Source organism: Genypterus blacodes, unplaced genomic scaffold (genome assembly GCF_046128005.1).
Source record: "Genypterus blacodes isolate CSIRO-AG114 ecotype Tasmania unplaced genomic scaffold, CSIRO-AGI_Gbla_v1 ptg000057l_1, whole genome shotgun sequence".
In the NCBI taxonomy this organism is placed as follows: Eukaryota; Metazoa; Chordata; class Actinopteri; order Ophidiiformes; family Ophidiidae; genus Genypterus; species Genypterus blacodes.
The window spans coordinates 829,659-844,085 of record NW_027466869.1 but is presented as its reverse complement, the minus strand read 5'-3'; the positions used below and the strand labels follow the sequence as shown (position 1 = coordinate 844,085).

The 14,427-nt window shown below is 43.1% G+C and overlaps 1 protein-coding gene across 1 annotated transcript; it reads right to left on the bottom strand.

The window, feature by feature from the left end:
- Positions 1-380: 380 nt before the first annotated feature.
- Positions 381-10,777, bottom strand: slc6a3 (solute carrier family 6 member 3). The gene is made up of 16 exons (XM_076152589.1): positions 10,769-10,777; positions 10,237-10,368; positions 9,922-10,132; positions 8,969-9,100; positions 7,069-7,285; positions 5,728-5,866; positions 5,116-5,250; positions 4,194-4,297; positions 3,360-3,484; positions 3,031-3,143; positions 2,795-2,923; positions 2,404-2,503; positions 1,233-1,333; positions 813-980; positions 624-695; positions 381-404 (listed from the first exon to the last, which is right to left on the bottom strand). The coding sequence occupies exons 1-16, from the start codon at positions 10,775-10,777 to the stop codon at positions 381-383; spliced, it is 1,911 nt and encodes a 636-aa protein (XP_076008704.1).
- Between the last annotated feature and the right edge of the window lie 3,650 nt (positions 10,778-14,427).

Sequence of the window (14,427 nt, the reverse complement as noted above, 5' to 3'; positions counted from 1 at the left end):
CCAATGCAATGGGAAGATTAGATTGGTTGTGGATGGAATACCTTCAAGGGGATTGTGTGTTTGTGGAACATTACGTTAAAGCTGTTTGACTGAATCCCATTCATTAGTGTCACACCGTAGTGAAGAGAGTCAATACACAAGCTCACACATCCACAGAAGAAAGTAAAAAACACCACAATTTCTTTTTACGGCTTTGCGTCGGCACTTCACATCTCCAACCAACCAAACGTCACGTCGGTTTTGTTTCCTTTGCTTACTTTCCTGTTCACTTCCTTTGCCGTGTTTCCATTCACCCACCCAACACACACATATTACATATATTTTTTACCCTCTCTCTCTCTTTCTCACTCGCTCTCTTGTTCTGTCACTGTCTGTAGCTTTCAGACCACCAACCAGTGATGCAGCTGCGGGAAGGACACAATAACAGATTACCACCATGCTGACTGGAGGGTGATTGTATTTGCATTGGTCATTGCAGTATGGAAACACACTGACTGAACAGAGAAGTTAGATCATTACAAGAACACCAGGTTAAAAAAGTAAATAGATTAATCTTATAATAAGCTGTCAATCAAAATGCTTGCTTCTTGTTCATGTATTTGATTGTTGAGGTTTGTGTTTACCGTGAACTGCCGAACTTCTCCATTATCTACCAAGTGATGTTCTGTCTCTGGGGTGATGGCATAGGCCAGCCTCTAAACAGGGGGGACAGAAAGAAAAGCAATGAAAATATGCCTTTGAACCATCAAACTGAAATTCAACATTCATAATACAAACTATAATAAAAAACAATTTTCAATAACACAACTTACATCGCAGAATTTTCCAGGCAAACTGCAGAGTTTGTAGATGGCGTAAAGAGGCACCATGGACATTGATGAAATAGCCAGACACCAGCCCACCATGTTAGCCCAGGGGGGCAGCATGTAGGAGCCATAGTGTGGAGGGTTGAACGTGGAAAAGCTCACCACTACCATGAACTATGAAAGAGAAAAAAGTGTTAGTCTGTATATAAGGGAAACAAGAACACTCCTCCTCTGTCTGATTAGAATATTTCATCAGATGTTAGTTTTGGTTGTGGTATTAATAGTAATAACAGTAACACAGATAAAGGTCACAGATAAAGAGTAACAAAGAAGAACATATAGGGAATCTCCCAGGGTTCCACCCATCTATCCATTTTCTGTTGACTTCCTGTATGTGGACATAATAAATGTATGTAATGATCTCACCAGGAGGAAGCAGGGGCTGACAAACTTCCAGCACAGCCTCCAGTACCTGCCTGGTCTATGGCCAATCATCTCCTCTATGTCGTCACTGAAACGGTCCACTCCTGAAACACAGAAACATACTCCACGTGACCTCTGCGACACGCTGACTTATCTTTAAGCTTTCCATGAGAGCACACCAGGAGCAGAAACACTTACCAAAACATTACAAATAAGGTCTTGTGTAATGTGGTTTCCTTATAATACTATACTCTAGCTACCATAGTGCTCAATGTGCTTGTCCGTGTCTTTTCTACCTTCGAGGCATTTCTCACCATAGAGCCAAATATCCAGATTGACGAGCAGATATCCGGCACAGCCAATTGTACTTTTTGCAGTGGAGAGAATGAAAGACCACAGTGACCAGGGGTTAACGGCTCCTTTCAGCTGTGATGAGCACTGGGAAAAGGCCCACGGAAGCCTTAGGCTTGATTTATCTGGCTTGCCAGGGTCGGGACCCACAAAATGGGGCAATATGTTGACCCCCACTGCCTGAGGCCCAGCTGGTGTTTAGCCCGGAATGGATCTCTCAACAGACAGAGACTCAATAGGAAGTCCAGGTCAACTAATTTTCCCTGGTCCCCCAGTTGTTGTAATGTTTCTGGCCTCCTGGTGTGATCACTATGACAACCATAAAAGGTTGTTAAGCAGCACAAAATAGACTTTGGATTCTATTGAAGGCCTAGAAAAAAAATCTAGAAATGACAAACCTATAACAGGTCAAGTGGACAGTCAAGAGAAAAGCCTCTTAAAGTTTGCACCTATGGCAATCTACAATGTTCCACAGCTCTAGTTGGTGCCCCTTCACTGCTGAGTGACAGGACCAATACCAAAACAGACAGAACTTGAGACATTTAACCACAAAGAGCTGGTACACGGGCCACAGCTACATCCCTCTGCTTCAATTATACACACACATGAACCTGGCCAGAGCTTAAAGGGGCAAAAACCATTTGATCCTCTTGCAGCGGCCTCCTCATGTCTAATAGGAGTATGCTGCATTCAGGCACAGCGCGTCTATACCAAATGATTTCTCATCAAAGCCTTAATATAGCATCAGCGTTGCGGGCCATGAAAGCACGAGTCATTCTTTCTTTCTCCCCTTCTTCCTCTCTTCCGTTTCTCTCTTTCTCACCGTAGAACCACGCAATGCCGATGGCTTCAATAAGCACTCCAAAGAGAATAGATGTGCCTGCCGCAAAGTGGTCCAGCAGAGTAAACACATACATCCCCCCCTGGAGAGAGAGAGAGAGAGAGAGAGAGAGAGAGAGAGAGAGAGAGAGAGAGAGAGAGAGAGAGAGAGAGAGAGAGAGAGAGAGAGCAATCAAATCACAACGATCACATAAGTGTATTATTTGAAATTTTGCTTTACCACAGTTTATAAACTTGGGTTCCGTTGTGACCTTCATATAAATCTTGAACAACATCATAATAGTCCTGAACACATGAAAAAAACAACACACACACACACACACACACACACACAAACACACACACACACACACACACACACATACAATACTTGCATTTGTAACACAGAAGAGTGATATGAGGAAGGTGGCCACCACAATGAAGAGAGTGAACAGTTCTCTGTGTTTGTGGAGGCATTTGAACTCATCAAGGAGTCCGGTGATGACCGACTCCATCCCGCCCATCTAGGACAAAACATACACAACTCACAATGAAAACACATTTTCATCAGCCAATTGAAATCCAAAGGCAGGCAATATATTTGTGTGTGTGTGTGTGTGTGTGTACTCACAGCACTGTCAATGCCCAGAGTCAGCAGCATGATGAAGAAGATAACTGCCCACACGGATGACCCAGGTAATGTCGCAATGGCTTCTGGGTAAATGACAAACACCAACCCGGCACCTAGAGAGAGAGAGAGACCGAAACCTCCAAGTAAGGAAAAGGTTAACAAAAACAACACAAACAAATTGCAAAAGCCTTATTTTTGATGATGAAAGCCTCAGAACAGTTATTGATGGGGGTGGACTGCACCCTGATATATGAATACAAACAAACAAACAAACAAACCAATAGCACCTAATACAGTATTATCATATACACAGACATATAATGACAAACCATCTCTGGCAACTTTGTCCAGAGCCACGTTGTGCTTGTGGGACATGTAGCCAAGGAAGGAGAAGACCACAAAGCCAGAGAAGAAACTGGTCAAGGAGTTGATGGAACTGGTGATGATGGCATCTCTGGATAAAATAACAGGAAAAACAACAACAAACATTCATTAAAAACAGTCAGAGACGGAATGTGGAGCATTAAACTCTTTTACATCTGTCAGTTCTGTCTCATTGTGGCTAATGTGGAGGATAATTGAATAATTAAAGCTTTATCACCCATTTAGATAAAAAGAAAAGATAAGACTTTAGGTGGCAGCCCTGTTTAGACACCATGGATTGATTTGATGGATTATTCAATCCCCTTTTGATTCAGCTGGAGGTCCAACCTACCTTAGATGAAAGAATGGAGTGATGGTTATGGACAGGAGCCTCCTAAATGGAGGTAAAGGCACTCCCCATGGATACATTTGGTCAGTTTTCCAATAGCAACTTTGTCCCACCTTTGACTTTGACACAAATGCATTTGGTGTCACGGTCAACCGGGAAATCCTTAAGCTCTGGAGTGTCGTGTGTCAGTTTTCAAACAGTATAAAAGGCAAAACAGGAGCTAAAAGCTTCCTATGGGATGAGGATTAGTTTCAAAGAGTGCGACAGTTTTTGATTGGTGCTGCTTTCTATTGCACAGCAGGGCGTCAAAGACATGACAGGTTTCAAGGAGCTTCAAAGGTTATTGTAATTCACCTGCTTATATCGTGTCTGTCTGTCTGTCAGTGTGTGTGTGTTTGTTTGTGTGTGTGTTTCTGTGAACCCTCTCCTTCCTCCTTTTCTGTCTCTTCACCTGTAACAGTTGTTGCTGAATTTGTTGTAACTAGAAAAGGCGATTAGCACACCAAACCCCACTCCCAGAGAGAAGCAGATCTGTGTGGCTGCCTCGATCCAGACCTGGAGGGAGCAACAGAACAAGCACACTTGCATGAAGCGGCAAACAAAAGGCACAGGAGAGGAAAAAAGCCATTATTAGGGATAATTGCAGGAAACTCATTCAACGGCAGTAGATGAAAGACGGTTGTGAATACGGGGGGTAATTTTGCAAATTACTGCTCCATGAATCTATCTAATCTAATTCTCCAATTGCATCCATGCATCTCTCCATCTCTCTCTTTGCTTTCTCTCCTGCTCCCTCTCTCCATAACTGAGTCCTTTCGTCCGGCACGATTACTTATTGAGCCTTCCATTCCAGTAAATTGGATATTGTTCCAAGATGTGATAGTGGGGTTCATAAATCTGAGAAATATTCAAAATGGGTAACACAAACAATTATCACAAATCCTGAAGAAAGGCCTCTCAAAAGGCACTTAAATGGTTTGAACAGTGTAGACAAGAAAATGGGCCTAAAACCCACAGTGAGACAAGACTGGTAGCAACAGATCAACCTGAGCTAGTGTGTATGTACGTCTTAATCTAAGTAATTATTTTTGGAAATGATTATAATTGCTGTTGTTGTTATTTCTCCACTCCCATGGTGCATAAAATTGAATGAACCTTTGCTTCCTTTCTATTTGTTTGTTTTCTCCCATATGTACAGCTCATGATGTCATTATTCACCAGGACAGCACTTGTGTATGCATAATGTTATATTAAGGTTATTCAGACCCTTTCTACATTTGTCAAGGTCTCTTACTAGGATAAGAAAATGGAAAAATAACTTTCCCACCATCTGTTTTCCCTTTTTTCTTATCCCACCTCCCTCTCCAGCTCACCTTTGCATCACAGAGTCTTAGGAAGTCCACAGAGAGATAGGCCTTAATGCCATCTATGGCTCCGGGCAGGGTGACTCCTCGGAGCAGCAGCACAGTCAAGACCACATAGGGCATGGTAGCTGTGATCCACACAACCTGACACACACACACACACATATGCATAAAGCATACACACAAACGTACAGACAGTTTCACATATGCTGCATGTGCGTTACAGTGCACACATGCGTACACACGGTATGCAGAGAGCGGAGATGAGCCGAGACATCCCAGCAGTCTCACTTATCCATAGAAGAACCGTTTCATACTTTTTAAAGCTGTTATTAAGTCAAGTTAAGTTTCTTTGTATAGCTAAATTTCACATCTAATGTCTCAGAGGGTTTTACATGTCCACACACAACACACAGCTCCTGATCCAGCACAAAGCTCTTTAGATAGACAATGAAAAACAGTCTGACATGCAAGGAAAAAAGGCAGACATCTTGGCAGAGGCACTGCCAACACATTACACAGAGACAGAGGAGGTGACTCACTCTCACACACACACACACACACTTTGGGAGACATTATACTACACGACTTGTTTTCACACAATTATATGTCATTTCTTACCTTGCCAGAGGTCCTGACTCCCTTCCAGAGACTGAAGTAAAGCAGAACAATCACCACAGCCAGACAGGCAGTCAACTGCCAGCGTGGACGACCCAGGTCATGTATGCCTTGACTCTCCTGGATGTGGAGCACCGCTCGACTACGGCAACAGAACATTGGAATAAGAATCAAGGCCATGATGGTCCATTTCAATGTTCAAGTATATCTGTTTTGAGTACATGTAAACATTTTGGTCTCGTGCGAAAATAAAAAGTTCTTATTGAACAGAAGATGGGCATGATGAATGTTGTAATCATTCCATCCTTAGAACTCTTTACAGTGCATCTCTAATTCTCCTTTCAGCTGGACCAGGCTGGACGATGTCACACTCCTGCCAAGACCCACAGGCCCAAGTACAAATCACCACCGACTATGTCACCTGCTGCACAGACGCCATCGTCCATGGCAGCAAATTGAGCCTGGGATTCTCCACCAGCGAGGGAAATATGAGGCCACATGGAGAGGAAGCTTCTCCCGTCTCACCAAGTCCTCCAAACAAACCATCTGGGGATCTTATTGGGATCTGGTGGGGCACGACTGACTGCTCATCTCTTCGCTTTAATTATTGAGGTAGCTAGAAACCAGCTGCCCACCTTGTCAGCAGGCCAAAGAGGGAGAAACAAGCTTTGTGGACACTTCACCAACCTGTCCAAATGTCCTTCATTCTACTACAGATATCAACCAGTCAGGATGTGTACAAGAAAGTATTTCAGTAATTACAAGAGAGATTTCCCAAAGAATGTAATATGACAATAAAGGAATCAAGCTAATACAACAAAAAAGTACCTTTGTGAGTTGTTTTGTGAGTGTACATGTCATTCTGTGAAGTGTGTCACCTGATAAAGTATAAACCAGAAGACTGTCGACACCTTGATTCAGATCATTTCAGAGGCGGTCTAAGGCATGAAACGGGATGAGATCTGCCACCGTTCTACTGATGTGGTCAAATTGTCTGCAGGTGGTTCTGCATAAATAGCACACTGCCATTTCAACTCACAGGGATGAAATGCTCCAACTGTCACAACAGAACAACCCCTCACTTGTGGGCACAGGAGACACCTGGCCAGCTTTGAAAGCAGGGAGGCTACGACAGCTCAGTGCAGCTAAAGACCGCATCTCTTCCACCGAAAAGACCCGAGATTCACTGCAGGATCATTCTTTAACCTTGATAATCAAGTTAAGATTATGTCGACAAAAGAATTTGGTGATTATTTGCTACACTCGGAATGCTGGGAAGGCTGTAGGGAATGGGAATTGTTTGAGGCTGCGTCGTATTTGATCCAAATTACATGATGAACTCACTCAAAGTACTCCTGAGCAGGGGTGGCCTTGTACAGCTCATTGGCGGTGCTGTTGTCGGCCCAGTCGGAGCAGTTGGGGCTGTTCCAGGTGTTGTTGCAGTGAACCCAGGGAAGCTCTCTGGTGAAGGAGGAGAAGAGGTAGAAGAGGGCCCAGGAGATGATGACGTTATAGTAGAAACCAACGTAGAGGGAGATGAGGATCACGGTAAAGCCCACACCTGATGTGGACAGAGAGAGAGAGAGAGAGAGAGAGAGAGAGAGAGAGAGAGAGAGAGAGAGAGAGAGAGATGGGGCAAGGTGAAAATGACAATTCTGCAAACGAACAAACGGCTCTGTAAATTCTAAAGCTCGTATTTTCACGCCTTGATTATCCCCTCATCTGCCCTTTTCCATACATCTGAAGCACTGTCCAGGGCTCTAAAGCTGACTTTAATAGTTAACCTTTGCTGGGAAGCATGACCAGAAGTGTGTCGTATTGATTCCGTTGTCATGTGGATGTGATATTTGCCCAGGGTGTGATGCCTCTTATTAGCGCCATATGCGGGCCAGGCTATCTCTCCATCTCTTCCCATCTCCCGTCTCTCTCCTTTTCTTCAAATGCATTGATCCTGAGAGGAAACCAGCTTGTTGATCAGAATAATTACTGTCAATATGGACATGTGTATGTGTGTATTTGAATAATTACTGTTATCCCCCCCGCTGAGAGGCAGAGGGAGAGTGAAGTGTGTGATTAGAACGTCAACGTGCTCAGTGGGTCTCTGACAGACAGCACAGGAGGCGCGCACACACACACACACACACACACACACACACACAAATGAGCGCAAGGACAAAAATGTGGCTATACACACTGTGAGCCACCTTCATACCAACAAGGACAAGCTGGAGCAGAGGACAGGGGTTTGGCTTCAAGCTGGGAAGCAACAGATGGTCTGCTGGGAATGAAGGCATTTGACTTTGTACATCTGATCAAAACCTGTTTCTGACACAAAGCATTACAATGCAACAGTTTACAACCTGTGACTCAATTTGAACCTTAACACATCCATCACATGTGCCTCCCCCTACTTCCCCTCCTCCTCTTCCTCCTCCTCCTCATAGATTTTCTACAGCAATTTCCAATTCATTCCCAGGATTTAATCTAATCATACTAATTGATTGAGGAGAGCAAAAAACTGCTCATTAAGGGAGAGAATGCACATAATGGAATCAAACAAACACACAAATTAATTACTGATACAGTTATACAGTAAGTATGAGATTTATGATGTATTTCTTTTCATTTTATTGTATATGCATGTTCACACACACACACAAACACACACACACACACACACACACACACACACACACACACACACACACACACACACACACACACACACACACACACACACAAACACACACACACACACACACACACACACTCACACACTCAGACAATTGCTAAATACTAACTACTAACTACTCACCCGGAAACTGTTTTGTTTCATTTTCAGGCAATGACTTTGATAAGAAGTACGAATCGGCCTCTGTGTCTCTTCCTCCATTATTGTCCATTTGTGTGATGTTTGCTTAAACTGCAATCTGCTTATTGAGGTGTTAAGAAATGTCACGGGAGTGGCAGCCACCACAATCTGACAGGAGGGGTTTGTATGATGAGAACAAGAGTCTAAAAGCCCAATTTGCACTTGCTTTCCATCTGAGTAACAACACAACCTGGTGTTCAGGGGGGAATAAACAATGCCTGTCACTGCTCATCACTGAGGCTGGGATGTGGATAGGCGGACAATGTGGGCAGACAGACAGACACGTCGGAAGCCAACCATTGTAACTTGTAACATGATGTAAAGATCTGTGCTGCGTGTGTGTGTGGCACAGTATATGGGGACACATCCTACCTTTAAATATGGGACATATCTTCCAGACGCCTGCCGCTCCCTCTCTGTTGTACTGTCCCAGAGCCAGCTCCATGTAGAAGAGAGGCATGCCGGCTATCACCATGAAGAACAGGTACGGCACCAGAAATGCACCTGCGTGGACACAGAGACAAGTGAGACGTCAACAACCCGGGTGATCTGATGTGTTTTCGTATGAATGTGAATCACTAATTGGCAGGAAAAGCATTGTCAATCAACGCCGAATGCAAATGATTGGACGTCACCGCACTGTCCCCAACAACGGGGTGTCTTCCATTCTTCCATTGTTAACATAATCAGTGTTAAACAACTGCACTGTGAAACTGAGCATGGTTCCTCTGGGCCCTCATGCAGAGTTGAGGGAAATAGCACAACGTCACAGAGCAACGGCGTAGAGCGCACAGAGGTCACACAGCCACAGAGCATCAACACTCATCAAGTTAGACCAGATTGATGTCAAAATGGCCATAAAACGATGATCTGTCTGCTGGGTTTGGGGACACATTGTGTCGTCTCCGGGGAGCAGGGTGTCTTTGGCGTTGGCTATAGCTATCATTTACAGCTCTTCAACCTAATGACAGCTCTATGTTAAGCAGCCATAATTAGTGGCAGTGATTGTTCGTGCTAATCTATTCAGAGCAGCTGTGGTGGGTTTTCCCCCGTTTTGATCTCTGGAAAAAGGCTCAAAAATCTCAAACAGCAACTGCACACACAGGAATACACTAGAAGCTGAAACACATGTACGCACAACTTATCTATCTACGCTGCTTCTTCTTCTTCTCTCATCTAACTAATTCCCTTCCCCCTCTTCTTTCAGCATCCATGCACCTGTGTCCTCCACCTTCTCCCTCTACTTTTCCCGTTTCCCTTCTCTCTCAGTCGTCTTTCTTCATATGTGCAGCAGAACTTATGTGTCTTCGCTCTTTCCCGCTCACCTCCTCCGTTCTTGTAGCAGAGATACGGAAACCTCCAGACGTTGGCCAGGTCTACGGCGAATCCGATGACAGACAGGAGGAAGTCAATTTTCTTCCCCCAGGTCTCCCTCTCCTCCTCCCCGCTGGGGTTTGTCTGAGCTGGAGTAGGGGCCACCAAGGCGGTGGAGGTGAACTGGACGCCGTTCTGCTCCTTCACCAGGATCAGCTCCACCTGAAGGGTCAAAAGTGACATGGAGTGAAGATGCAACAATAACCTCAAATCATATATACATGATGGGAGATATGCAACAACAACAGAGCACAATTTCCACTGACCTCTTTGGGGCCCATGGTGTTGGAGGCAGATTTTTCTGGGGATACGATTAATGCCATGACGACGACAGGGACGCTCTCGCAGCCTTTTTGGGGGTAAAATGCAGGTGGGTGATGAGGAACATTATGGAGAGTCTAGTGCACAATTATGAGACAAGGAACTGACCTTTCCTGTGCTCAAAGTACACTCAATGCCTTCAAGATGAAAATGTAAAAAATGTGTGCCAAGATACAGAAAAAGACAATTTTCCAGAATATAAAAATGAATATATAAAAATGAATAAAAATAAAGATAAATAAAGATAAAAAAATAAAAATAAAGATAAAAAAAAATAAAACAATAAAACAATAAAAAAATAAAAAAATAAAAAAATAAAATAAATGAAATAAAAGAATAACAAAATAAAATAGAGAGGAGAAGAAGAGAAAGTGTTGGCAGGGTCACAGGCCATCATGCAGCAGGCTCATTTTATTTCACACTTGTTGATCGCCATTTTACGCTCGCTTTAATCTGCCCTGTGTGATCCTAACGCACTGTCGACATGACGCATCAGAGTTAGGAACTTTCCGTTAATCATCATTCAATATTTTATGCTGCACATAACAGAAATGTGATTATGATGATTCCATTTATTTTAAAGGAAACTAATACAGCCTCTCTTCTGAGGATCCTATGAGCAATTTCAGTGTTAAAAAACTACACATAATGTTTCATGATTCATATATGATAAAAGCATTTTTTCTCCTAGTGATCTACTGAAATTGTTGCAGAATATAATTATTTACTATGTAATGACCTGAACAACATCAGCCAAATATGATATTCAAATATTCAACACAGAAAGATTATTTCCCAACAAAATAAACTACTCACCTTTGTGAAATGACAGCTCAAAGCTCTCCCAGCCTTCGTCTCGGACAATTTAATCCCACTTGTGCTGATGTTCTTTGGCGCTTTTCTAAATGCTGCTGAGCATATTTTGGCAGAAGCTCCTTCCCAGTGTTTGACTCGGACACAGTTTGACTCATATATGGTCGACAGAGACGGACAGAAGGAAAGAGACAGACAGAACACAGAGGTAAAACAGATAAAAAAAAGATAAGGGATGGCAATCTTCCACGAGTTGTAGCAAAGCCTCCAAGAACCCTTTGGCTCCTGTGACAGACACACAGAGACCAGAGTGCCCTGTGGTCTGCTGTGGAAATCTGTCTGCAGGACCACTCTTGAAATATGAGAAACAATCAAGCCCCCCACCTCCCTCTGTCACACCCCTCCCTCTCTCTAGACCCACGCTACATCTCTTTCTCCTCCTCTCTCTAGCCCCCCTTTTCCTGTTCGAACACCTAAAATTACACTAAAATACAGAATAGACAAAATAGGAAGGAACTGGAATGTTGACTAAAGGTCTGTGTATGTTGATACATGTGCAACGAATTGACAAGGACATTTGTATTAAAGGTCAGAGTCCAGTTTGAAACGATTGCCAGAATAGTTTTCACCTCTCCAGGGGATATGCTTCTCTCCAGGGGATATGTTTCTTTCAGGGGGTCTCCTTGAGGCACCTGTCTGTCTGCAATCATGTAAACATATCTGTAGGTTTGTGCGTGCTTTGTCTCTGGAAGTTAAGGGATTCCAGGTGTGTGAAGCCACATTTCTCTCTATCCTTTGTCATTCTTCATATTAAGACCTATGTTACCAATACTATCTATGTGGAGTAGACTGGTTTGGGAATTCAACGTATATAATATATTGGATAAGGCGGAAAAAAGTCAGATCTTTCTCAATCGCAGCTGCGAGAGGGGAAAGCTCAAATAAACAAGATATCTAATCAGAGGGTTTCATTTTGTATCATACTTGACAGTCTAGTCCCTTTCTATGAAATCCTAAAAAGAATAATTCATAATTTCTCTTATCAGTGCAGCTCCACTACATAAATATATCCAGAAACATTGATATTGACAACGATGTATGAATTCATGAAACAACTTCTTCTATCGTTGTTTTAAATGGAGATTCCGGCACTCTGCGTGTCTCCTGCAGTGGTTCCTGTGGGTGGAACGACTGTGGCAGCAGTATGAGGCATCGCTTTAGCTTTCATGGTTTTATAATTATTGACTCATGTAATGACTCACTACGGCTACAGGTAGGATCTTGTTGGTGTGTTGGTGAAGTATTGATGCAGCACAAATGTCCACAGCAAATAATCGCAAAAAGGTTTCTGATGGAAAATGTCGTCAGCTTTCAGAGGTGTGAGAAATGATGTGGAAACTAATCATTCAAATCCCATGATGCAGTTCACTTGTTCTCTCTGTGTCATGGCTCCAGCACCTCCCTGATCCAAGTCACCACCACATCCCCATTAGTCTAACAATTGCAATTTTCTCTTTTTTTTCTCCGATGCAAACACACACCTGTACCTGCCAATGTGCAGAAATCTCATTACCTATAATGTCCAACAATCCTAAACAGAATCAATCCCCACACAGGGACGTCTCCCCTTTTTCTAACTCATCCAAAGCAGGAGAGGAGCGTCAAATAACACAATCAGCCTGCTCCCCACGTAGAGATCTATGAACCCTTGTGTCCAGAATGACAGCTTGTTGTTTGCGAGGCAATCATAATGATCAAGCGGCCATTAATCCTCCCCCCCCCCCCCCCCCACTCTCCCCTCTCACCGACGTCACCGCAACCAACACACCTTTGAAGTGCAATCATCCATCATGCCTCAGGCCTCATATCAGAAATCGTTGCTGGACGTATGAGGTTTCCGATGGAGCTGGGACAACGATCGGCCGAACATAATCGAGTGTCTTGTTTTCATAAATGCAACAGCTGAGACCCAGCGAAGGAGGGGACAGATTAGGAGGAGGCTGAAGTGGAGGTGGAGGGTCAGGACGATGGCAGAAGGGCAAGAAGTTGTGAAAAGAGTGAAAATGAGATTGCAAAGAAATAAAAACGAGGGTTGGGTCTGCTGTCGGGCCTGTTTGCAGTCTTACATGTGGGTTTGCAAGGAACATCTGAGCTCCAGACAAAACCAAGGATGAGTAAAGGAAAGTAGAAATCACCTGGGCTTAACTATCAACACCGATGAAATTGACATCTGTATCACTGATCTCTAAATGAAGCCTCGTTGGATTTACAATAAGCATTTAATCTATGTGATCGTATCTGCTGAGCCTCACCATGAGGACTCTTGATGGGGACAATCTGTAAAGCAAACACAAATCTGTTCTGTTTTGATGAGATTGAGATATTTTCTTTTTTTAAATCATATAATTCATCCACAAACTGGCAAGTGTGTAAGAATATGGAGACACAAACATCAATACACACACACTAGTATACACTGTCCATGAATATCCCATATTGCCAGTGAAAATCATTCAATTGCATTCCCTGAGAATTCAGCCTTAGACAGAATATCTACAGGCATCAATGTGGAATCAATGAAAACCAAGACAGGCTCACTTAAAGCAAACTCACTGTAACAATAATGATCCAAATCATAGATTATTAGACATTTCACTACATGCTGACATTCAGATCCAATAATATTGATGGCATTGGATTAACGCTTCCAGGCACGGTAATACTCAAATGATTGGCCTGACAGTTGTTTTGAAAAATTGCATGAAAGGTGAGATTGTAACTTAATCGATGTCAGTATGAGGTCAGCTCTGTACATGTTGCTGCCTTGGGAGCTTTTTGGTTTATGAATAAAGATACGGAAAAGCTGGAATTCCTACATTCAGAGTTTTGTTGTTTGTTAGCGTGATGCCTTAAAAGCTTCTAACAAATCCTGGTGGAAGTGTGCAGCATCGTTAAATTAATGAATCTTAAAAAACAATTTAAAATTGCTTGAGGTGAGTTTCCATATTTGTGGTTATGTCCTTCAAAAGTACTACACCCATAATGGATCATTCATTCATTCTCCATAGTTGTCTCTGATTCACCCATCAGCTGTTACCCACCGACACCGACACAACTTGTGTGTTAAGTTTGGCTTTTTTAATTCAATCCAAGAGTCACATTAACAAGTTATATCATAGCAGTCCTGAACAGACAAATTCAAAGTAGCTTGCAGTAATGACTCTTCATCATCAAAATGCATTAATAAAATAAAACCTCATGGAGGAGGAGGATAGAAAAAGACAGGAAGAACGCTACAGAGAAAACAGCACTGGTCCGCACGT

Bases quoted from the DNA above. Each gene is read 5' to 3' on its own strand.
- slc6a3 (XM_076152589.1), bottom strand. The intron at 981-1,232 runs GTGAGATCATTA...TCTCTTTCATAG, and splicing joins TCAGCCCCTGCTTCCTCCTG to TTCATGGTAGTGGTGAGCTT. The intron at 405-623 runs GTAAACACAAAC...TCCTTCCCGCAG, and splicing joins GAGAAGTTCGGCAGTTCACG to CTGCATCACTGGTTGGTGGT.